General features: G+C 52.3%; 1 protein-coding gene across 2 annotated transcripts in view; it reads right to left on the bottom strand.

Moving 5' to 3' along the window:
* Positions 1–5,259: 5,259 nt before the first annotated feature.
* The window catches only part of RXRA (retinoid X receptor alpha), a 103,786-nt gene continuing 83,985 nt past the window's right edge, over positions 5,260–25,060 (bottom strand). For both annotated transcript variants that reach the window (XM_009093369.4, XM_018917638.3), the window contains exons 5-10: positions 22,945–23,114; positions 17,225–17,354; positions 12,885–13,017; positions 10,512–10,603; positions 8,903–9,008; positions 5,260–5,906 (exon numbers count right to left, since the gene is read on the bottom strand). In XM_009093369.4, the coding sequence (XP_009091617.3) occupies positions 5,759–5,906; positions 8,903–9,008; positions 10,512–10,603; positions 12,885–13,017; positions 17,225–17,354; positions 22,945–23,114 (779 nt within the window). In that variant the 3' untranslated portion in view covers positions 5,260–5,758. The remainder of the gene's footprint in view (positions 5,907–8,902; positions 9,009–10,511; positions 10,604–12,884; positions 13,018–17,224; positions 17,355–22,944; positions 23,115–25,060) is intronic.

The following is a 25,060-nucleotide window of genomic DNA, read 5'->3' on the forward strand; positions in this document are numbered from 1 at the left end:
TCATCCCATGCTGGGAGTGCCCCCAGACCCCTCTGTGCCCATAGATCTGTGCCCCCAAATCGCCCTATGCCCCCAGATCTGTGCCCCCAGATCCCTCTGTGCCCCCAAACCCCTCTGTGCCCCCAAACCCCTCTGTGCCCATAGATCTGTGCCCCCAAATCCCTCTCTGCCCTCAGATCTGTGCCCCCAGATCCCTCTGTGCCCCCAAACCCCTCTGTGCCCCCAGATCTCTCTGTGCTCCCAAATCTTCTTGTGTCCCCAGATCTCTCTGTGCCCCCAGAGCTGTGCCCCCAGATCCCTCTGTGCCCCCAAATCCCTCTGTGCCCTCAGATCTGTGCCCCCAAATCCCCGTGCCCCCAGATCTCTCTGTGCTCCCAAATCTTCTTGCACCCCCAGACCCATCTGTGCCCCCAGATCCCTCTGTGCCCCCAAACCCCTCTGTGCCCCCAAATCTTCTTGTGCCCCCAGCTCCGTCTGTGTCCCCAGATCCCTCTGTGCCCCCAGAGCTGTGCCCCCAGCTCCCCCTGTGCCCCCAGCGCCGAGTCCTGGCCCGGGGACAGCCCCCAGGGTGGCCTCGGTCACCGCGGTGCCACCAGGCTGGCACTGCAATGCCATCCCTGAGCCGCAGCGGGCACCTAAAGGGATTGGGGAATCCCTCATGGAAAATCCCTGAGGGAAAGGGAAAGATTCCCAGGGAGAGCTGGGGCTGCTCCTCCCTTACAGCCAGCCGGGATTTCCTTGGCTCTGGGGACCCTGCTGGGGACAGCCCCCCCCCCGAATAACTGAGGCACACCAACAAGAACAAACGAGGACTTGGACCGGGTTATATTTTAAAATGCTCATATATTTTCTTCTTTTTTTTCTCCTTTTTTCTTTTTCTCTTTTTTTTTTCCTTCTCTTTTTTTTTCTTTTTTTTTTCCACAATTCTAATACAATTGTTCTCAAAATACTGGCGTTTCCAGCAGCAGTTCTTTCTTTATTGTGGTTTTTTTTTTTTTAAGTTTTTTTTGTTTTAACCTTTTTTTGTTGTTTTTGAAGTGAATAATAATAATACACGGTAGTGATTTCACAGTAAAACAGACCTGCGGGAACGCCAGAGATACGTGACAAAAGACACCCCCCTAGAGCAGCCCTCCCCCTCCCTCCCACCCCCCTCCCATCCCCAAAAAAGATTTTGGAAGTGGGGGGGAAAAAAAAAAAAATAAAAAGTTCATTCAAAAGAATTATTTGAAAAGAGATTTCATATAAAGCCTTTAAAACACGGTCAGAAGTTTCTCCCTCTTCTCCAGATCCCTGTGGCTGAACACTTACAGAGAGAAAGAGAGAAAAAATAGAGAGAGTTTATAACAATCTCTGTAGAAGAAACAAAACAATCCAGGAAAGAAAATATCCAAGGATACGGTAAGGGATAAAATTACATTTGTACAAAAATAGATTTTTAACTTTATTGATGCTTTAGATATTTTTTTCCTTATCTTTTATCTTTTTTTTTTTTTGTCATTCTAAATTTTATTGTCTTTTTTTTTTTTTAATCTATGTATCCCATAGCCAAGGCATCCATCACTAAGTATTGGGAATTGCTAAAGCTATTCTTTACTCCACCTGCTTAAAAGAAAGAGAAAAAAAATAATAAAGGAGGAAAAACAAAAGAAAAGAAGAAAAAGGAAACAAAAAGAAGAAAAACAAAACAAAAAGGCATCTTAAAATAGATGCAGTTCCTTTGTCTCGAGGAATAAAAATCCAGATTTGGCATCTGCCAATTCGGAAAGGGATTCAGATACAATGGAAGCAAAACATGGAAAAAAAACAAAATAAAAAGCCAGGAGAGGGAAAAAAAACAACAAAAATGCAAGAAAAAGGATGGACTTAAACCACAAAAAGCCAGGAAAAGTCTGTAATTGCTACAGTTCTCTAAGTGTACATGTGAGTGGGGTATTATACAGTGTCGATATCTACAGTACACAGACGGACACACAGACACCCCCGAGCAGGGAGGGGACAGACAGACACCCCCGAGCAGGGAGGGGACAGACAGACACCCCCGGGCTGGGAGGGGACAGACAGACACCCCCGGGCTGGGAGGGGACAGACAGACACCCCCGGGCTGGGAGGGGACACACAGACACCCCCGAGCAGGGAGGGGACAGCACGGGCCTGGGCCTGGCTTTGGGGACAGCACAGCTCTGGGACTGGCTCTGGGGACAGCACAGCTCTGAGCCTGGCTTTGGGGACAGCACAGCTCCCAGCCTGGCTTTGGGGACAGCACAGCTCCCAGCCTGGCTTTGGGGTCACTCCCAGCCTGGCTTTGGGGTCAGTTCCCCAGCCTGGCTTTGGGATCACTCCCAGCCTGGCTTTGGGGTCAGTTCCTCAGCCTGGCTTTGGGGTCAGCTCCCAGCCTGGCTTTGGGGTCACTCCCAGCCTGGCTTTGGGGTCAGTTCCCCAGCCTGGCTTTGGGGTCACTCCCAGCCTGGCTTTGGGGTCACTCCCAGCCTGGCTTTGGGGTCAGTTCCCCAGCCTGGCTTTGGGGTCACTCCCAGCCTGGCTTTGGGGTCACTCCCAGCCTGGCTTTGGGGTCAGCAGCCCAGGCCAGGGCTGTCCCCACTGCCATGGAGGGGTGAGCAGGGCCAGGGCTCAGCGTTTCCACCCCCTCCTGGCAGCCCCAAGGGCACTCCTGGGCAGCTGCAGTGCCAAGGGGAGCTGGGCACTGCCAGGGGGGTTTGGGATGTGCTGCCTGGGGATGGGGTGGGTGGAACGTGCAGCGAGGGGTGCAGCAGCTGGCTGAAAGGCTGATGTTTGTGCTATCTTTAGAAAATTAAAGATTGTCCCACCAACAAAAAGGAATTGAAATAAGCATTACAAACAGATCACCAGAGTGGAAGCAGATTTTTGCAAAGAGCACTGAGAGCTGGTGAAATCCACGTCCTACCTCTCCAGGGAATAATGTGCCTTTTGTTTTCCTTCAGCCAGGCTCACCTCTCCACACTCAGCCTTATCGTGATGAGGACAACAACAACAACAAATACAAGCCCAGAGTGAAAAGAATACAAAGGAAAGACCCAAACTCATGCAAAGCTCGTTGCTTTAAGGCTGCTCCGGCTGCTCCCAACACACAAAAGCTTCTCCTTCCCACGGGAAGGGCTGGGATGAAGGGGCTCAGGGAATCCCAACTCCCTCTCAGCAGCTGAGAGGTGAAATCCCCAGGACAAGGCTCGGCCTTTCCCAAAATCCCCTCCACCACGGGCATGGATTGGGGCTGTGCTGCTCCAGCAGGGAAACTGAGGCATGGGGATGAGCCTGGGCCCTGCAAAGCCTCCCCCTTGGCTTTGTAAGGTCAGATCCTAATGGGGATGGGATGGGATGGAACTGCATGAAGACTGGATGGGATGGGATGGGATGGGATGGGATGGGATGGGACAGGGTGGGATGGGATGGGGACAGATGGGAAAAAACGGGATGGAAGATGATGGAACGTGACAGAATGGAAAGGGATGGGATGAAAGGAGATGGGACAGGGTGGGATGAGATGAGATTGGGATGGGATGGGATGGGATGGGATGGGAGCTCCCACTGTGCCACCACAGCACCAAGAGCCCCACCCCAGCCATCCCCCATGGAAAAGTGGCTCCACCCACCAGAGACCAGCGGGTTTATCCTAGTGCAACATCCACCAACTTCCCCAAAGCTTTTCCTCTGTGCCAAGCAGGTCCCAGGCTCCTTTCTCCTGGGGCCTGGGGGCTGCCCAGGGGCTGGGTGGGCTCGGGCTGGGGGCTCTGCCACCTCCCTGCACCCCCCGGGGCTGTGCCAGCCTCCCGCTGGCAGGGAACAGCCTGCTCGTGTTTCCTGGCACCCTCGCCAGATTTCATTTCTCCTGCCTCGTTTTCTTGGCAAATTCTTGCAGGGTGAAGCTGTTTAATAATATTTTCAGTGGCTTGCAGGCTGCTGGGGAAACAGAGCCAAGGCTCTGCCTGCCTCTGCAGATTCGCCACTTCGGGCCAGCCCCAGGGGGAGCTGCCACCTGAAATCCTAAATCCTGAGTGGTTTTTTCTATTTTGGAGATGCAGGGGACGGAGCTGGGCACTCCAGCTGCCAGCTGGGATGGCAACAGGCAGGTGGCAAGGGTGTCCCCTCCAAAACAGAGGTGGGAGTGGGGTGGTGGGTGCTGCCCCATCCCCCTGCAGGAACAAAGGAGTTTTCAACCAGCTGCAAACCACGGGGAGCAAGAAGAGATTTTTGGGACCTCATCCTTTGCTTTTTAAAGGACAAAGCACATGGAAGTGTTGGGGAAGCCCCTGGCACCTCCTCCTCAGCTCCCAGCACAGTGTGTCCATCCTGCCAAGGGGGAAAACCCTTCCCAACATCCCTCATCATTCCCTCTGCTTTGCTTTTTCTCCAACTCGTGTTTTTGTGGGGCACAGGAGGCACCTGATGAGAGGGAGGGGAAGTGGGATGGTTCCCTCGCTGGCCACACACTCCTGGGGGAATCCCATCCCGTGGGGCGTGGGCACATTCCTGTCCCTAACCCCCAAAATCCTGTCACCAAGACTCAAGGAAAGGGTTGTGCAAAAGCCAAGGTGCTTTGGGTGCTCTCAGAATCCCGGAGAGGACAGGGATGATGATGCTGCTGCCACATCCCCCACCCACCCACCCACCCAGCCAGGCCCTCCCACCCCCACGGCGGAGATCCAGGGCAGGGGGAGCCCTCTTCTTCCTTCACCACTAATTAACAGCTGCAATTAACCAGCCTGGCCGAGCCCTCCCACTAATTGCTGCCTTGCAGTGTTTGGCAGGGCTGAAGGAACAGGAGCAGCCTCCTGAGTGAGCTGAAACCCCAAAAGCCCAGAGTGGGGTCACAGTGGGATGTACTGGGGCAGCACTGGGAGGTACTGGGATGCTGTGCTGGGGGCAGGGGGCCCAGCAAGCCCCCAGGAGCTGGGGAAGGGCCATGGGGAGTCCCTGGCAGCCTTAAAGCAAGAGCTGCAGCTGGCTCACGTCCACACCTTTGGGGTGGGCAGCGATGCCCAGGTGCCCTGCGGGGTGGCCAAAGGGCATTCCTGTGGCACAGCCTCGTGTTCTGGGGGGGATTCAGCTCAATCCCAAATGCTCTGAAGTGGAAGGAGAAGGCTCTGTGCAGCCAGGGGTGACTCATTCAGGGGGCACGGCCTCTCCCTCCGCAAAGTAACTACCGAGACTACTAAGAATAGTTAGAAACCAAAAATAGAAATTTTTTTTTCTTTTTTTTTTTTTTTTTTTGTCTTCTTCTTCTCTTTTCTTTTTTTTTTTTTTTTTTTTTTTTTTTTTTCCAAAAAACTCCATCCTCTGAAAATAGCCCAGCTGCAAATCTGGCAGAGTCCAACCACTCCCCTCGGCTCGTCCAAACCCCGCTGCCCCCGAGGGCTGGCACCGTCCTTGTGCCCAGGGGAGGGCCGGGGGTGACACCAGCCCCGCGGTGGCTCATCCCAAACCTGATGGCACGGGGTTGGCAAAGCTCTCTCCTGCGGGGGGGGCAGGGGTTGGCAAAGCTCTCTCCGCTCCCACTCCTCTACAAGTAGCACAGGGGACCAGCGAGCAGGTCTGGAGACGCAGCAGTGACAGCGAACGGACAGGGGGGCAGGCGACCAGGAGGAGGCCGGGGGTGCCCCGGAGCAGACGGTGCCTGTGGCCCTGGGGGCAGCAGGGAGGGACGGGCTGGGGCCGAGGAAAGCAGAGGAAGGGCCCCGAGGGAGCCCGGCCGGGCGAGGGACTGACCCAGCAGAGTTCTCTAAGTCATTTGGTGCGGCGCTTCCAGCATTTCCATCAGGAAGGTGTCGATGGGCGTGTCGCCTATTAGCTTGAAGAAGAAGAGGTGCTCCAGGCATTTCAGGCCGATGGATCGCAGGGCTGGGAGGCGGAGCAGGAGCTTGGCAAACCTGGGGGGAGACAGACACGGCACAGTCAGACATGGGTGAGGGATGGGGGACTCCAGGCAGCTCTCCAAAATGCAGTTTGTTCTATCCAAGGTGTCACAGCAGTGCAGGGGGGTGGGTGACAGAGCTGTGCCCACAGCTGCCAGCTCCAGAAGATCCGTGTCCCTCATTCAGGCTCTCACTAATGGTGCCCAACGTTGGGCGCCACCCTAAGAGCCCAAATGAGGGGTGGGGATACCAGGCAGCTCTCCAAAATGCAGTTTGTGGTACCCATGAGTCACAGCAGGGCAGGGCCTTGGGTGACAGAGCTGTGCCCACAGCTGCCAGCTCCAGCTGCAGGCAGGCCTGGGGACCCTGAGTTTAGGTCACACTGCATTCTGTACTTTAGGTCACACTGCATTCTATACTTCTCTTTAGGTCACACTGCAATATCTACTTTTCTTTAGGTCCCAGTGCATTCTGTACTTTAGGTCCCAGTGCATTCTGTACTTTTCTTTAGGTCCCAGTGCATTCTGTACTTTTCTTTAGGTCCCAGTGCATTCTGTACTTTTCTTTGCTGAGCACCTCAACACAGCAGAACCAATCCATCCCTTCACTTTTACCTCTGGCCCATCACAACTCCTGTCATTCCCACATCCATGGCACTGCTCTCCAGCCACTAAAAGTTGGGATGGCAGTGAGCCATCCACAGCCATCCTCACCAGGGAAAAGCTGCTGGCTGGTGGGCTCAGAGGGTGACAAGAAGCTGTGGAGCCAGGAGAAAGCCACCAGATCCTGCAAGAGCGCCTTGGAGCAGCCCAGGTGCCACTGGATGTCATCTCCTTGTGGGAGTGCTCCCAGCCCAGGGAAAAAAACCCTTTAATGGCCACAGCAGGGTCATCTGCTTTTCCTGCTGCAAAATCAGGGCTTGAGCAGCAGCAAAGGGAGAATGGGACCTTGCAGAACACACACACAGAGACATGCACAAGCACACAGATATTCTACATGCATGCACAATTCCCTCTCCCTGTTTTTTGGGTTTTTTTTGTTTCTGCTGAGCTGGCGAGAATGGTGGGAGCAGAGCCAGGAAAAACAAATCAGTCCTACCATCCCATTCAGGAAGTTTCACTTTAAACCAAACCAGATGATGGCTGCAGCCCTCGGATATGTTTAACTGTGAGATAACCAGCCCACAGCACAACGTGCCAGGGCTGGGAGGGGAAAAGAGAGCCCTGATTCCTGACTGCCTGAGGCTGCTGGCTGTCACCTAAGCACCCAGCCCTCCCTGTGGAGCAGCAGGGGCTGCAAGGGGGGAGCAGGGCTGGGATTTTCCTGGGAATGCCTCTCTGTGCAGAAAAATTCCCTTTTGGTGTTTCCAAGCTGCTGCTGGATGGGGATTTGGGGCACCTGAAAAGGTGGGAATTCCAGAAATCCCACAGCATGGAGCAGGGAAAGGTCCCAGACGTGGCTCAACCACAGGGAGAACCTGTCTGCAGCCCCAGCTGGTGAGCACAGTGTGCCAGGGGGCCAGCAGGATGCCCAGGGTTTGGGAGAACTTTGGGGAGCTCTTGTGCAACCCCGACCTCCCAGCCCAGGGGTTCACCCTCCTGAGGCACCTGGGGTGGTGCCACCACTGCCCTGCACCTCTGAGGGATGCAGGGGGGGCAGCAGGGCCAGGCACAGCTCTCAGGACATCCCTGAGCGTGCAGAACCTCTCAGGTCACCAAGGCTGGGTGTGAGCACCACACAAGAAGGTTCCCAGGCCGAGGTCACTCAAAGCCAGTGAGAGATTAAATTGCAGAGCCCCTGGTGCAGCTTCTGGGCTCTAAGCACTCCCCCAAACACCACAGAGCATTGAGGCAGAGCCCTGGGGAGCTGCTGAGGACTGGTGCTGTCCCTGTGCCACCCCCTGCGTGTGCCAGGCTGCAGATCCTGCACAATGTGCAAAGCCAGAGCTCGCCCCACCAAGGGAATCATCCAGAAGAGCTGCTGGCCATGATTCCCAAGGCAGCTTGGTGCCAGAAACAGCTCTTCTGCAATCCAGAGTCCAGGGTCTGGCTCTGGATTTGCTCCAGAAATGCAGTTTATTAATAAAGCTTTCTGGAAGAGCAGAGGTGACAGCCCTGCCCCATGCTCATCCCTCAATCCCCCTGCTCCCCACAACCCAAACACACCCCCACGGCACCCTCATCCTCACTCTGCCTGCCTCAAACCAACCAGCAACATCCCAGAAATCCCTGCACAGCACACCTTCCTTCATCTGGGACCCAAAGTGGGGCAAAACCCAAACCCAGCATCACCTCTGAGGGCACCCTCTGCTGTGGAAGCTCCTTTTTCACCCCACCATCCCCACCAGGCCAGGAATGCAGGTGAGATGCAAATCCCAGTGGCCTGGGCTGTTTTCCCCCACCATTCATGCAGCAGCAGCAGCTTCCAGTGCTTTGCTTGGTTTCTCAAGAAGCTGTCAGGAACTGAGCTGGCAGTTGCCAGCTCCAGGCTGTAGCTGGGAAAATGCGCCCACTCAGCTCCGGAGCCGTCCAGGAACACATTCCTAATTCCCCCTCCCATTCCCAGCTGGATTGGGGGAGGCAGGGAGGGGAGAAAAAGAGCATCAATTGAGGCTTTCACTTCCCAGCAATGATGCTCATCTGCCACCGAAAATTAACTCCATGTGAGTCCTATTTTTGCTGCGGTTTCGCTGGCCGCGGTTTCCAAAAGGGAAATGATACCCCCTTCCCACATGGGCTCATCCCACTGCTGGGGCTGAGGGAGCTGGGGCTCCTCAGGTCTGCCCACCTTGCTGGATTTCCTGGCAGGGGAATAAAGAGCTCTGTGCACTGCACAGGGGAGGGGTTTTAGGGATGCTCAGAGCTGGAGCGGGTAGAAAGGAGGGATTTATCCGCAGGGAATGGTTGGGAATGGAGAGCCCAGAGCAGAGAGGGGAGCCTGGGAGCTGCAGCAGCCATTGCAGGGGGTTTGGAGGAGGGGAGGGTGCAGGAGGAGGGGCACAGGGAGCTCACCTGCCGGGCTGGTCGGGGTATTTGTGTTTGCAGTAAGCCTCTAGCGACGCGTACACCTTCTCCCGCAGCGCCTCCACCTCCGCCGGGTTCGACAGCCCCTTGGAGTCTGAAAGGCAACGAAAAAACCATCAGGCAAACACCTCCAGGCTTCCCAGGCAGGCAGCAACCCCTCTGTGCACTCCCTCCATCGCTTCCAGCCCCACCAAAGTGTGGCTGCAACCTCTGAGCTCCAGGGATTTGGGGAGCACTCAGAGGTTTGCCCCACTATTACAGAGTTTTCCTCACCTCACAGCCCAGCCCCAAATGCTCTGGCTCATTCCAGAGCCTCATTTGGAAGGGTTTCTCTGGGCTGGTGGGGCTGAAGGAGAAGCCCCTGCTCTGGCACAGCCCCCAGGACAGGGCCCAGTGAGGATCTGTTTTTAGCAGGGTGAGAGGGACAGTGCAGAAATCGATATCCCCAAGCACATGTGCCACGGGAACCTCTCCAGATTCCCCTTCTTTGACCTTAAATGGCTAATCCCAAATTACAGACAATAAATTACTGCTGATTACAAGGAGAGGGGACTAAAAAAAAAAAAAAAAAACCCAAACTGGTCAAGAAGAAAAACAAACCGAAGAAATTGTAATAAACCCTGCTGGAACAGCATGGCCTGGCTGTGGTGGGAAAATCCAGGCAAGGAGCTGGATTCCAAAAACAATCCACAAACTGTGCTCAGGGAGGGCAGGGTGGGTGGTGGATGGAGAGGTTTGTCCTTGGCTGCCATCTGGTCTGCTCTGATCCCCCCTGAAATCCAGAGAGCTGTGCAGGTATGTGCAGGCTGGCTCCTGCTGCACAGGGATTTGCTCCCTGGAATGCTGGAGAAAATCCCTGGCACTGAACCTTCCCCTTCCCTTGGGCAGCTGGGGCTGAGAGGGAGAAGGGAGCAGCGTGACCCTCCCAGAGTCTGTGACACTGTGGTCAAAAATTGAAGGTTTTGTTTATTTTATGAGCACATCTGATGTCTTTCAGCCTCTCCAGGTCTGCAAAGGGCTTTTCCAGAAATGCAGGTAATAAAAGCCCTTGGATGATGAGGTTGGGAAGCACAGACAATAATCTCCATGCTCTGGCGTTGCTCTAATCCAGATTTTTCTCTTCAACAACATCTAGATTCCACTTTGTTTCAGTTCAGGAACAACTCCCTCAAGCACCTGAACTTTCTTTTCACAGTCACTCTGAAAGGGGGAGAGCTGACAGGACAGGGGGGAACGGCTGTAAACTGAAAAAGAGTAGGCTTAGATTGGATTTTGGGAAGAAATCCTTCCCTGGGAGGGTGGGGAGGCCCTGCCCAAGGTGCTCAGATGGCTGCCCCATCCCTGGAAGTGCCCAAGGCCAGGCTGGATGTGGCTTGGATCAACCTGGCACAGCAGAAGGTGCCCCTGCCCATGGCAGGAGGTTTGGAACAAGATGAGCTGGAAGATCCTTTCCAAACCAAACCAACTTTCACCCCTGCCTGCCCTCCTGCCCTATAGCCCTCTGCTATTTCCAACAGGGCTTTTTGGGGGAAGGAAAGGAGCCAGGGGGACAGGAGGGCAGCCAAGAGGGGCCAGGAGAGCAGAGCCAGGCACGTACCGGGGTTGAAGAGGACGATGGCTCGCAGGCAGCCCAGCTCTGTCTTGTCCATCAGCATGTCCCTCATTTTGGACACCAGTTCTGTCAGTACTCTGCAAAAGGACAGAGAAAGCACAGAGTCAGCATGAAATAAAGATAAAAATAAAATAAAAAAAAATAAAGGAATGAAAAGGCCCAGGTGTCAGAGGCAGAGCGAGACGCTCCGGTCACGTTTAACGAAGTTGGGGACGGTACCAGCTGAGGATGTGGCCTCATTTTCCTCCTCCATCAAAAAATAGCTCATTAGGAACATCAATAGTTCCTGTGAGATACAACAGGGACCATAAAAACCACCTTCATCCATTCACTGAGAGGCTCTGGCACCTGAGAAAGCTGCCTAAAAATAAAAAATAACAATAAAAACCCACCCCAACAGGTACCTAAAAGTAATTTCCTCTGCTGGTAATTTTTATTGCTCCCTTTGCTCTTACTGAAGGTGTCGGTCTTGAAATATTTTCCACTGATTGCCCAGTTTTTCATGTTAGATCCTGCAGCAAAGCCATGATCTTGCACTTATGACCTCACAGGAACAAATGATGTCACCCAGGTCCGAAGAACAATTTCCTCACAGAGCAGAGCAGCAAAGGTGATTTGGTTTCAACTCAAGATGAGTCTCAGGGAGAGAAATCAGCAATTCAGCAGCGTCTGGAGCCACACTGTGGGTCAAACACCCTGCAAGCCTGGCTTTCAAACACTTTCCCAAAGCCTGAGATTAAAGAGCCCTCGGGACACGCCTGTGGAACCTGCTGAGTATCGCTGGGGCCTTCTCATTGTGCAAATAAAATCACGTCTTGGTCCAATTAGAGATGAAAAGGAACAAAGGAGTGGCCTCCTCCTAACGTTAGAAGGCATCTGGACCCCATGGAAGGGACTTTGATTTGCACTGGGCAGCCTCCTCTGTGCTTGGGGCTGTTGGGTTTTTGCAGCCTCCTCTGTGCTTGAGGCTCTTGGGTTTTTGCAGCCTCCTCTGTGCTTGGGGCTGTTGGGTTTTTGTCCTGGGCAGCCTCTTCTGTGCTTGGGGCTGTTGGGTTTTTGCAGCCTCCTCCCTGCTTGGGGCTCTTGGGTTTTTGCAGCCTTCTCTGTGCTTGGGACTGTTGGGTTTTTGCAGCCTCCTCCCTGCTTGGGGCTGTTGGGTTTTTGCAGCCTCCTCTGTGCTTGGGGCTGTTGGGTTTTTGCAGCCTCCTCCCTGCTTGGGGCTCTTGGGTTTTTGCAGCCTCCTCCCTGCTTGGGGCTGTTGGGTTTTTTGCAGGTTTCAAGGAGGGGTTTTCTCCTTGTGTTTTCATGGCATGGACTCCCTCATCCCGGGTTCCTCAGACCCCTGAGGCAGGAATGGAGGCAGTTTGGGATGGAGACAGGGATGGGGATGTCCAGGTGAGGTGGTTGGATGGAACCCCAGCCCTCCATCCCTGATGCTGTTGAGTCATAACTTTGGCACATCCCATTCCCCGCTCCGTGTGCTAATTAGTTCAGAAGCTATTAAGCATGGTAATTAGTTCAGAAGCCATTAAGCATGAGTAGTTTGTTCCTTGAAATGGGTTGGTGGTCCCTTTCAAGGGGAGGGGTCCCAAAATGAGGAAGTAAATGAAGCCTTCCTCGTTCTGACCTTTCCAGTGCAAATATGACAAATGAACCCTTGGTAGAATTCCCATTCCCTGTCCTCAACTGGTTTCAGAACAGGAGGCCCACAATAGTCTTATGCTCCTAAAAGCTATTTATCAGCTTCTACATTCTTCTATAAGAATACAGAAATTGATAAATATATAGAATATTCTACATTCTTCTATAAGAACACAGAAATTGATAAATATATAGAATATTCTATATTTTTCTATAAGAATACAGAAATTGATAAATATATAGAGAATATTCTACATTCTTCTATAAGAATACAGAAATTGATAAATATATAGAATATTCTATATTTTTCTATAAGAATACAGAAATTGATAAACATATAGATGAATATTCCCTATTCTTCTATAAGAATACAGGAATTGATAAATATATAGAATACTCTATATTCTTCTATAAGAATACAGAAATTGATAAATATATAGAATATTCTACATTCTTCTATAAGAATACAGAAACTGATAAATATATAGAATTTCTATATTTTCTATAAGAATACAGAAATTGATAAATACATAGAATATTCTATATTTTTCTATAGGAATACAGAAATTGACAATAATAGAATTTTCTATATTTTTCTATAGGAATACCGAAATCGACAAATACATAGAATTTTCTATATTTTTTCTATAGGAATACAGAAATCAATAAATCCATAGAATTTTCTATATTTTTCTATAGGAACACAGAAATGGATACCTGTCGAAGATGGCCCCGACGCCGGCGCTGTGGGCGCTGTTCCTGTGCACGTGCAGCCCCGTGGCCAGCAGGATCCCGTCCTTCACGGCGATGGAGCGGTGAGAGAAGGAGGCAATCAGCAGCTCGTTCCAGCCTGGGCAGGAGAGAACCACAGGGGCTGCAGGTCAGAGCCGTGGGATCCTCGGGAAGTCTCCTCTCTAACATCACCTCTCTATCAGGAGCCTTTGTTAGAGATTTCCCAAAGTGACAGTGCCACCTCTCCAATGGCACTGGTCAAACCAACAGCCCATCAAATTTCTCTTCTTCCATAAAATAATACAAAACAATAAGGTATTTACACAAAGTGTGTGAGAAATGTTGTTACGAGATTGTGAACATCAGAAGGCTTTGAAAATCTTATAAAATCTTAGAAAATCAAAGCAACAAGGGTGCAGGTTAGAGCTGTGGGATCCTCAGGAAGTCTCCCCTCTAACAGGAGCCTTTGTGAGAGATTTCCCAAAGTGACAGTGCCACCTCTCCAATGGCACTGGTCAAACCAACAGTTTGTCAAGTTTCTTCTATAGAAGAATGCAAAACAATGAGTTATTTACAGAAAGCCTGGGAGAAATTTTGTTACGAGATTGTGAACATCAGAAGGCTTTGAAAATCTTAAAAAATCTTAAAAAATCTTAAAAATCTTAAAAAATCTTAAAAAATCTTAAAAAAATCTTTAAAAATCTTAAAAAAATATTTTAAAAAATCTTAAAAAATCTTAAAAAATCTTAAAAAATCAAAGCAACAAGGCTGCAGGTTACAGCCGTGGGATCCTCAGGGAAGTCTCCTCTCTACCATCACCCCTCTAACAGGAGCCTTTGGTGCAGGAACGTGGCTGGATGTGGGAAAGGAAGGGGGAGCCAGCTTTTTCTTGGATGTCAGGGAAGGAAAAAAACCATCAGGAACCCAGAGCACTAAAAATAAAGCTAATAAGGGGAGCAGCTTCCTCTATAAACCGTGCAGACACTGAGCAAACAGCTCTGCCCCAAGCTCTGGGGGTGTGGAGCCCTGAGCTCCCTCTGCCCTCAGCTCCCAGCAGCTCCAGCTCTATCAGCACTGGCCATCAGCTCCTCCTCAGGCCATCCTGAGCAGGTCATCCCCCAGCCCTGAGCCCTGAAAAAGGGACCATGGAATCTCTGGATTTATTTGTGGGTTTGCTGCTCCCGCCACGAAAGTGCTGGGAGGGATTGGGTCTGTTCTCTGCACAGCCCCACGGCTGTGACTGCTCCCACAGCTGCCTGGAAAACAGATTTTGGTGTTATCAGCTGCTCTGGGATAGAGGAAGGACATCCTCAGAGCCCAGACCTGCAGGGAAGGGAAGGGAGATGGGACCTCCACACCTTCCAGCTCCCCTTCCCACTCCAACACCTCTTCAATTCCTAAATCCATCACAGGCTGAGCTCAAGAATTCCTGAGACAAAGCCCCAAGGAGAGGAAATGCTGCCAGGCTTGAAGGGTGGGAATGTGGGTGACTTCCAGCCAGGAGCAGCATCTTCAGTAAGACAAGATGGGGTCTTCTGCGACACCCCTGGCCTAAACATGTCTCGGAGTTCTGGTCCAGAAACCTCAGCATATTTGGATTTTGGGTTTTTTTCCCCAGGCTGGAAAAGCAACACAGCAATATCCCTCACCTCTCCTGTCACAAGAACTCATCTCACAGCCTGGAATAAGCACAAGGCCCATGTGTGCTGAATTCACCTTTGCTGCAGCCCTGGGCTGTGCCATCAGGAATGCTGACAAGGAATAAAGTTCACTCCTTCCTAAGTGGCCACAGGATGTTTCCACCCCAGGCACGGGAACATTTCTTTGGCTATTTACTGGGTGAGGCCTGGCACTTTCACAGGGATTGCAACACTGAAACCCGAGGGGGATGGAGGAGAAGGAGCCTGCAGAGCTCCTGGGAGGAAGAGGAACTCCAGAGCCAGATCCATGGGAATTTGTCACACACAGCCCCACAGCAGCTCCAACCAACAGGAACCAGAGCTGGCTCTCACACCCACCCCAAGCTGGATTCATCAGCATCCTTCCCCTGGATTGTTCCCATGCAGAGCTGGGATGCTGCAGCTGAAAGGGGGAAGATTTTCCCACCTTGGTTTTCCCAAAGAGCTGCCAAGACAGAGGCAAGCAGGGAAAATCCCCCATAACCACAGGCAGCAAACTGGAACTGTTTGTTTTGCATTCTTCTATAGAAGAAATTTGACAAACTGTTGGTTTGTCCAATGTCATTGTACAGGTGGCACTGTCACCCTCCTGGCACTGTCACTTTGGGAAATCTCTCACAAAGGCTCCTGATAGAGGGGGATGGAGGAGAAGGAGCCTGCAGAGCTCCTGGGAGGAAGAGGAACTCCAGAGCCAGATCCATGGGAATTTGTCACACACAGCCCCACAGCAGCTCCAACCAACAGGAACCAGAGCTGGCTCTCACACCCACCCCAAGCTGGATTCATCAGCATCCTTCCCCTGGATTGTTCCCATGCAGAGCTGGGATGCTGCAGCTGAAATGGGGAAGATTTTCCCACCTTGGCTTTCCAAGGTGGGAAAATCCCCCATAACCACAGGCAGCAAACTGGAACTGGAGCCCAACCCAGTGTCCCCTGAGAGTTGTGCACTCCAGCCAAGCTCTGGAGGGACAGGGCAGAGCTCTCTGTGCCTCTGTGCCTCCCTTCTCACCCAACAGGGTGGCTGCAGCCTCCAGGGCTGCTCTGGCTCCTCTGGCACAGGGAAGGCACCCTGGCAGAGCAGTGGTCACTGTGCCAATCCATTCCTCTGCCAAGTTTCCCCACCAAGCCAGCTGCAGGGATGTAACACTCAGCATCCTCTACCAGGCTGAGAAAACATCAGGTTATTTCTGTTTCAGCTTGGAAACAAGAAAACTGGTGGAAAACACGCTTAAAAATAATTAAAAAAAAAAAAAAATCAGGTTTCCTTCCCTTCCCAACAGCTCGGAGAGGGAGTGTTTTTAAATGATTCAGGATTTGAGGAGAGCTGCTGCCAGCCCATGCAGCACTGCTCCTCCAGAGCTGTGTGCTCCACTTGTTTTCCTCCCAGGATGCCTGACCGAGGCTCTTAGCTGGATTTTAATGCTTCAATATTTCATGGGCAGCTGTTCTCAGCAGGCCACTCAATAATAGATCCAGCCACAGGCTGCAAGGCCTGGGGAAGGTTATCTGAGGCCCTGGCAGAGGTGTCTGGAGCAGGGAGCTCCAGGGAGCTGCTCAGCAGCCTCAGGGCTGGAGCCACCAGGAAATTTGGGGTGTGAGGGGGTTGGCAGCCCCTCTCCTGCTGTGTGGAGCAGGTGACAAACACAGAACACAGGTCAGGAGCTCTCCAGCTCCAGTTTTAATCAGCATTCTGCTGAAGAGAGAGGAAAACCTGGGACTGCCATGGTGGGGCTGGGCTCCCCTTCCCAAAAGGAGCTTTGTCTGAATCCAGCTCTGTGCAGAAAACCCTCAAAGATCCCCTCAGAGAGGCTTCCCTGCTCATCCCCTCTCACAAGAGGCTCTAGAAATCCTCTTCAAATCCACACTTTGGATGTTCCCAAGGGCCCAGAGCCAGCTCTGGCAAAATCCATGGAGCACCTTCCCCCAGAGGCTGCAGGAGCCATCCTGGAAGGGTGCAGGACCTGGACAAAAGTGAATTTGGGGGAAATGAAAGGAATTTTAAAAGTACCAAGGACTTCAACGTCTTACAAAGAGCTTCATGCCTCCAACACATCCTCCCCAAGCTCTGCTCCTGGTTTCTTGCCCTCCAGGAGCTTTGAGCAGCAGCAGGAGCCTGAATTCACTCAACAGGGGAAGACCCTTCCCACAACCAACTGCTTCCACCTCCCAAATGCTGCTCCTGCAGCCCCCCTGCTGCACAAGAAAATTTAAAATAAGCCCTGAGAGCTCTATTTTCATCTTGGTGGGTGGGAGAAGAAGTGAGATGTACTTTTCTCTCCTTTCTGGTTTTAATTATGAGATCAAACATTTCAGTTTGATGAAATTTCACGGGGGCCTGAGCCAGCTTGGTCTTTCAAGCCTCAGTTTGGGAGGCAGGCAGAGTTTAACCCCTTTGGTTTAACTCACCCAGCACCCATCTCTGAGCTCCTCATGGGTCAGAGATGAAGCTGGGCCATTTTTCACACTTTGGATCCAATTCACCAACACATCCCATGGAAGGCCTTCAAAATCCTGCTTAAAAACTGAACTACACGAGTCCATCCAAAATCAATTCAAGATTTTCAAGCTGCCAGGGCCTGAATCTGAGGGTACAACCTGTCCCAGGGGACGCTGAGCCCTGCCCACGTGGGGACAGATGTCACTCACCTGCTCTGAGCAAGATGACCTGGTCATCCAGGGGCAGCTCTGAGAAGTGGGGGATCCTCTTGGCCCACTCCACCAGGGTGAAGAGCTGTTTGTCTGCTGCCTGGCAGATGTTTGTCACCGGGTCGTTGGGCTGCCAAAAAAAAAATAAAATTTGAAAATGAATTTAAAAAGAGATGGAAAAGCTTGGAAAAGGCAGAGTGAGGAAAAGAGAGGCTGAAGAGCAGCCTGCCTGCCATGCCTGAGGTGGGTGTTATCACTCACAGGCAAAGGAAGTGATTTGGCTGCTCCACCACAAGGGTTGTAATTGTTTTTAGCAAGCCCCAACATGGGAATTGGGAGTGCTGAGACTCCAAATCCATCACCCTGACTGATGAATCCTGGGGAAGGGCAGACTCCAGCATCTCTCAGCTGGATAAACCAACACCAGAGGGGGCATTACAGGGAAAAAAAAAAAAAAAAAAAAAAAGGAAAGAAAAGAAAAAAAAGAGAAAACCCCTTTCCTTTGAAATATTACCCACTAACAGAAACCATCTGCTCTCAAGGAGGACAGTCAGCCTAAACACACCAAATCCCTGTTTAAAGGAACTGCTCACAGCTCAAGTGGATTTGTGATTAGGAACTGGAAGAGCCTGTTTAACCCTGGGGAAGGCTGAGCTCGCTGCTCCAAGTGAGTTTGGAGGGTTTGCCTCTCTGCACAGGGATGAATGAGCCCTTCCCATCTCCCTCTGGAACCCCTGCTGATACCCAGCAGCTTGCACTGTGCAATCAGCTTCTCTCCACGGCCTGAAAAGAGCACTTTCCACCCTGCAGGAGAAGCTGGCTTGCAGGGGGAAGGGCTGTGAATTCAGAGGGAGGGCAGACAGGGATGTCAGGGTACCCTGTGGCACATCCCAGGCTGGGCAGAGCAGGACCCTGTGTCCCTCAGAGCCCTGCCCAGTCCCCTGGCAGCAAACCCAAAGCTCTGTGCCTCAGTGGCCAACATCTCCCATCCCTAAAATAGCCAGGGTTTGGCAGGCTCAGGGCAGGTGCCCGGGAAGGGTTTCCACCTGTCGCGTGCAGAGATGGATGGGCACAGGCTGGCACCACGCTGGCATCTGCCCCCCCTGTCCCACCCCCTCCAGCAGCTCCCCCAGGGCTGCAAGGGCAGGGCAGTGTCACTCCCAGGGAAATGGGGCTCTTCCCTGAGGAAGGAGAGGTGGGCAGGGACTGGGCTTTTCCTGGGATTTCCCCTGGACAAGCTTTGAGGAGGAGCTTTGCAGGGTTCAGGTTTCACTGGAAGCACTGGGAGAGGCAGGAAGGGGCAGAAGGGACACCACAGACCATGAACATCCCTCAAGATATCCCAGTTTGCTCAGCCAGGTGAAGAATCCTGGCATCCAGGTGAGGTGGGATGGGGATCACACCTTATCCTCCAGCAGAGCCCAACCCTTGCAGCAGCGACCCTGCAGAGCCCCACAAAAAAGGGTAATTTAGGTAAATCAGATGTTTTTGCCAAAGCTCTCATCAGGGCTGGCTCCTGGGCAGGCTGTCACCTCGAGCAGGGGCTCCAGGTGCCCCAGCCCTGTCCCTGACAGCACAAGCTGTCCCCAGGCTCTGGTGCTCCAAAGCCTCATCCTCGGCTTCAGTTCCACCTCAGATGGCAATTCCTGGAACCACCAGGGCTCTTCCTGGCAGAACCTGATCACTGGGGCGTCAGAAGCAGCTAAAAGTGTCCAGAGGGCCCTGCCTGGCCCCAGGGCAGTGCTGGAAACCCTCCCTGTGCACGGAAAGCAAACCCCTCCCCTCCTGCAGTAAACAGCAAGGGCACCGTGTGACAGAGCCCAAGGGCACCTGATCCTCCTGGAAAACTGCAGCCTGCAGGCATCTCCCACAAAACGGGGACCTGAAACCAGACCTAATTAGGACCTAATGGGGAGGACAGCTCTCAGTTCCAGGCTTTGCCTTTTGGCCAGAGCGTGCTTGAAGGGCAGGAGCCCAAATTGCCAAGGTGTGGGGGAGAGGCAAAGCCACCCCCCGGGCCAGGGACAAGCCACAGACACAAGGACGAGGGGGAATGGATTTGAACTACAAGAGAGTGGGGTTAGAGCAGATATTGGGGAAAAATCCTTCCCTGGGAGGGTGGGGAGGCCCTGGCACAGGGTACCCAGATGGCTTCTCCATCCCTGGAAGAGCTCAAGGCCAGGCTGGATGGAGCTTGGAGCAACCTGGGATAGTGCAAGGCTCTTTTAGGATGATTTTAAGGTCCCTCTGACCCATTCTATGTGGGAGACAAGCGTGCTAATCCCTAAATCACCCTGCCACCCCCAGCCCAGCTGGAAATGTCCCTGCAGGTGACCAGCCTGAGTGCAGAGGCACAAATCAAAGCACCCAGCACACGAGGCCAGCAGCAACCAGCTCGTGCTCTCCCTGTGTTTATCAGGGCCTCGATTTGTCTGCCTTTCCATCACCTGGGCCCTGGGGAAGGGCAGCAGCTCCTCTGTCTTCCCTCTCCTGATCCCGTGGTGGCCTCGTCACCGGGAGCTGCTGATCTCATCCATCTGCTAAACCTGCTACAAATGTCACCTCGTGCTCGACAATAACAGGGCATTTCAACAGGCCTCCTGCTTCTATTTAGATGCAACACACATCCTTGTTCACAGTAATGCCTGTTGAATTATGCAGGAACTGGCTTTCAATTTGAGGAGACACCGTGCCAGACGAAGCCATTTATTTCAGCTCCCTCTCTGGGGTTTGTTTTCAAGTCAGCACCAGGCTGGCTCCAGCTCCCCCGAAGGACTTTTGATCCTGAGAGCAGTCAGAGCCCCTCACGATCTCCTCCAAAAAAAGCCCTTTGCAGCCTCGTGGGGATGGGATCCTCCTCCTAAGTGCAGGTGAGGGTTTATACCTGGTCCTGTGCCTGATCCTGTGCCTGGTCCTGTGCCTGATCCTGTGCCTGGTCCTGTGCCTGATCCTGTGCCTGATCCTGTACCTGATCCTGTGCCTGATCATGTGCCTGATCCTGTACCTGGTCCTGTACCTGGTCCTGTGCCTGATCCCGTGCCTGGTCCTGTGCCTGGTCCTGTGCCTGATCCGTACCTGATCCTGTGCTGATCCTGTACCTGGTCCTGTGCCTGGTCCTGTGCCTGGTCCTGTGCCTGATCTGTGCCTGTCTGTGCCTGGTCTGGCCTGATCCGTGCTGCCTGTACGGTCTGTGCCTGATCCGTGCGATCTGTACCTGTACTGGCCTGTGACGACTGGATCCTGTGCCTGACTGTACGATCCGTGCCTGATCCGTCGGTCCTGTGCCTGGTCCTGTGCCGGTCTGTGCCTGATCCTGTGCTGGTCCTGTGCCGGTCTGTGCCTGATCCTGTGCGATCCGTGCCTGATCGTACTGGTCCTGTGCCTGATCCTGTGCCTGATCATGTGCCTGATCCTGTACCTGGTCCTGTACCTGGTCCTGTACCTGGTCCTGTGCCTGATCCTGTGCCTGATCCTGTGCCTGATCCTGTGCCTGATCCTGTACCTGATCCTGTGCCTGATCCTGTACCTGGTCCTGATCCTGGTCCTGTGCCTGATCCTGTGCCTGATCCTGTACCTGATCCTGTGCCTGATCCTGATCCTGGTCCTGTGCCTGATCCTGTGCCTGATCCTGTGCCTGATCCTGTGCCTGATCCTGTGCCTGGTCCTGTGCCTGATCCTGTGCCTGATCCTGTGCCTGATCCCGTGCCTGATCCCGTGCCTGGTCCTGTGCCTGATCCTGTGCCTGGTCCTGTGCCTGGTCCTGGAGAGTTTCACTGAGGGATTGGCTCTGTCCATCCCACAAAGCCTTGAATATCCAAGAGCCACCTAAGGAATGCTAGGAAAAGCTGACTCTGCAAAAAGAGCATCCCAAACAGCCAACTACTGACTCCCAGATCCCTCAGAGAATTCTGCTGGGAGTGACCCTAAAGACGCTCTATTTCCAGCCCCCTGCCACAGGAAGGGATTTCTGACTCAAACCCTCCTCATATAAAGAGAGAGATAAAAGTATTGTTGTAACAGAAAATAAACACTGCAGAGTCCTTGCACTTGCTCAGAACAGCTGCATTTCATCAGCTCAGCCTCACAGCCACCCAGCAGGAATTGCACAGGGATATTTCAGTGCTCTCTTGGCTCAGCCAGCCCAAATGTTGGCAGAGTTCAGCCTCTGAGTCCCTCAAAGGACTCCAGGAGTTGCTCCCCACTGCAGCCTCAGTTTTTCAGAGGAATTCCTCTATTCCCACTGCTCTCATGGGAAAAGGGGCTATGGAGGAGTGGGGGCTGCTCCTAAACACTGCCTGGGCTGCAGAGGGTCTGTCCTAGAAATGGAATTTCAGAGGAGGGCTTGGCTCTCACATTAGGAGGCTGCTGCTCTGCAGGGAGATTTCTCCTTTTTGATAAGGGAAATCTCATAGGAAAGGGCCCAAAACACTTCCCTCACTCTCCACAGAATCCCAGACTGGTTGGGGCTGGAAGGGACCTCAAGAGCATCTCATCCCCATCCCAAAACCTTCTCATCCCAATCTCAAGAGCATCTCATCCCCATCTCAAGAGCATCTCATCCCAATCTCAAAACCATCTCATCCCCATCTCAAGAGCATCTCATCCCAATCTCAAAACCATCTCACCCCAATCTCAAGAACATCTCATCCCAATCTCAGAACCATCTCACCCCAATCTCAGAACCATCTCATCCCAACACCCTCCACCAGCCCAGGCTGCTCCTGTCCCATTTCCCTGCTATCCCTCCCCTGTGCACACAACATCCTGGTACAGCCCAGCTGCTCCAAGCAGGCCCAGTTACAATGCAAGTTTCTAACTGGGAAAATAACCTGAAAGCCAACTCACAGCCAAATTTCTCCAGGTTCTCTCTCTTCACAGCCAGGCAGCTGCATAATTCTGCACCTGAGAAGTCACACCCTCCTTCCCCAGCTCTCACCTCTCTGCACTTCAGCCACACAGGTTTATTGCCTCACTTGGTCTCTGAGCTCCTCAGAGCAGTGTCTTCCTGCCTTTCAGCACTGGGGGCTGTTGTTTACAAATAAAACCTCCTCTGAGAGCCCTTTCAATCACTCCTTACAGCACCTCTCTCTTCCCTGTGGCTGTGGGACAGAAGACACCAAAGGCTGGTGGCTGCTGGCTCTGCTCTCTGCTGGCTCACAGAGCCCACAGCAGAGCCAGGAATTGCATTTTTGAGCTGGTTCTTTATAGCAGGGTGCCCTTTGTTGATGGAGTGACAAGACTATTTTCTGTCCTCTCAAAAAAGAAAGAAGCATAAAAGTTTCTTTCTTCGATTCGGTGAAAAAGCTACTTTATAAGCCAAAGGAACTTCATTTCAAACCTAAAAACTGCTAATTAGACAAAAGCTAAAACATCTCGCTTGAGCAATTTACTAAATAAAAAAAAGGGGAACAAAGAAACTAATTGCTTTTATAAAGTATTTTATCAAAAGCAAAGACTTCTTGCACTTAGCTCAGTTTTTCTCTGTTATTTTGCCTTTCACTAAACCTTTTCATTTCTAACACTGCAACTGAACCCACCTTACCAATTTCTATGCCTGCAAGAGCAGCTAAGCTATCTAAAGCGTGTTTCAAACCTCTAAAACCTTGTGAAACCAAGCTCAAAGAAGTTACTCCAAGTTCTTTCCCACAGGGGACAACCCCTCTGTGCTGTCCCCATGGTCACTCTGGTGTCCCCAGGAGGGGCTGGGCAGAGGTGCTCACCGAGCTGGGGGTCAGGCCCATGTTTGCCTCGATGTAGGTCTCTGTCTTTGGCTCCACAGCCAGCTCAGCCTCCAGGATCTTCTCCACGGGCATGTCCTCGTTGGCGCTGCTGGTGGACTCCACCTCGTTCTCGTTGCGGTCCTTGCCCCGCTGCCTCTCCTCCTGCACGGCTGTGAGGGACACACAGGGACAGGGGCACGGTCAGGCTGGCACACTGCAGCACCACAGAGCCACCAGCTTGGGACAGACCTTCCAGACCAGTGAGTCCAACCCATTCCCTGACACCTCAGCTCAGCCCTGGCCCCCAGTGCCACATCCAGGCTTTGTTAAACACACCCAGGGATGGGGACTCCAACACCTCCCCAGGCAGAACATTCCAGAACTTTATCACCTTTCTGTGAAAAACTTATTCCTGCTATCCAGTATTTCCCTTGAGGCTGTGTGCTCTGGTTGTGTCAGCTGCTCTTGTCACCACCGAGTCAGGAAGGGATGAGTGACCCAGACTCCAGGTCAGGAGGCAAACGGGCCAGAAAGCCCCAGATTATTGGAACCCCCTCTTTTAGACACTGCTCCCACACAGGTGGGCCTGACTGGCCAACACATTTGATCAGCACATCTCACACGACTGCTTAATTAAGAAGGCACCCTTTGGTAAAACATCTTATTACAAACACCAGACTATTCACCATTCTTTCTCTCTGCCTCCCTAAAACTTCCCAGAGCAATTCATGGGAAGCTTATCTGGCTTCCTCTCTCTCTGACCAGACTGTCATCTCCACCATGGGATGGCTGACTCTCACAATTAAAAGGCAAAAATCAGGTACACATGTTAGGAGAAGCTTTATGGAGCTATGGAGTTATGTTTTTTATGGAGTTATGGAGTTATGTTTTTTATGGAGTTATGGAGTTATGTTTTACCCCCCTTGTGTTGTTACCAGGGCTGGGGACATTTGGGAGGGTTGGCTCATTACTTTGGCAGCCCCTGACCTCCAATCCATATTTAAGGAAGTGATCTCCACCACTGGACACTGAAGGAGGAGTCAGTGGACAGAATTTTGGAGGAGCTAAAGGGTTAAAAGGCAAAACCTCCTTTGTGTGGATGAGCACATGGTGGGGAAAATCCTCTGCTCCCAGCACTGTAATATTTTATCTATTCAGTCTTGTGGTGTGGTTTTGATAAGGTTTCAATAAACCTTTTAAATATTTTGGAAGTGAGTTTTCCATTTCTCACAGAGTCACCCCCAGGCCCTGCAGGTGACCACGAAACCCCAAAGCATCCTGCAGGATCACCCCTCTCTGATACCTGCTCCCAGCGTGGCCAGAGGGGGATATCCCAGGGAATACTGGGAGGTTTGGGGAAGGCAGGGAGCAGCCCCAGGCTGGGAAATCAGCTCTGTGTGTGCATGGAGAGGGATGACCCTGCTTGGGCAGGGAAAGCTCCCCCTCTGCAGAGGGACAGGGGCTGGAAATAAAAAGCTCCAGGAGAAATGGAAATGGAAAGCACCACAAAGGAAGCCACACCTTCTGCAGGAGAGGGAAAGGGGAGGGTGAAGGGACAGAATCAGGGAATCCTAAAGGAAAGAGTCAGGTCAGTTTAAGGCAGAAATCCCAAATTCAGCCCCCTCTGGATTTCCCTGCAGGCCATGCCATGCCCCTCCCCAGCTCCCGTGGGACAGGAGCTCCATGCAAACCTCCATCCTGCCTGTGGCTCCAGACAGACAGGAGAGACCTGTCCCAAACCCTGTGGGCTGGGGATGATCTTGCCAGCAGCCTGTCACATGCTGATGAATTATATCTGAGCAGCTCAGAGATGAGAAACACTCACTAGATGCTAATAACATTATTATTATTATTATTATTATTGTCATTAATGACCTCCCCTGGAAACCTGCACAGGCTTTCCCTACTCCTGGAAGGCAGCTTGGTGCAGCAGCAGGGGGAACTCTCTCTTTCTCCATCACTTTGTCACAGACCCTAAATCCCACACTTTCCACAGCACATTTGAGCCCACTCTGCTTGAGAACAGTCCAAGCAACTCTGGCCATGAGACACAGCTCTCTGAACCCACCCAGCTCTTTGCTGAGCCACTCCAGAAATGTCAAAACCTTGGTATTTA

The sequence above is a fragment of the Serinus canaria genome, chromosome 17 (genome assembly GCF_022539315.1).
Source record: "Serinus canaria isolate serCan28SL12 chromosome 17, serCan2020, whole genome shotgun sequence".
Classification (NCBI taxonomy): Eukaryota; Metazoa; Chordata; class Aves; order Passeriformes; family Fringillidae; genus Serinus; species Serinus canaria.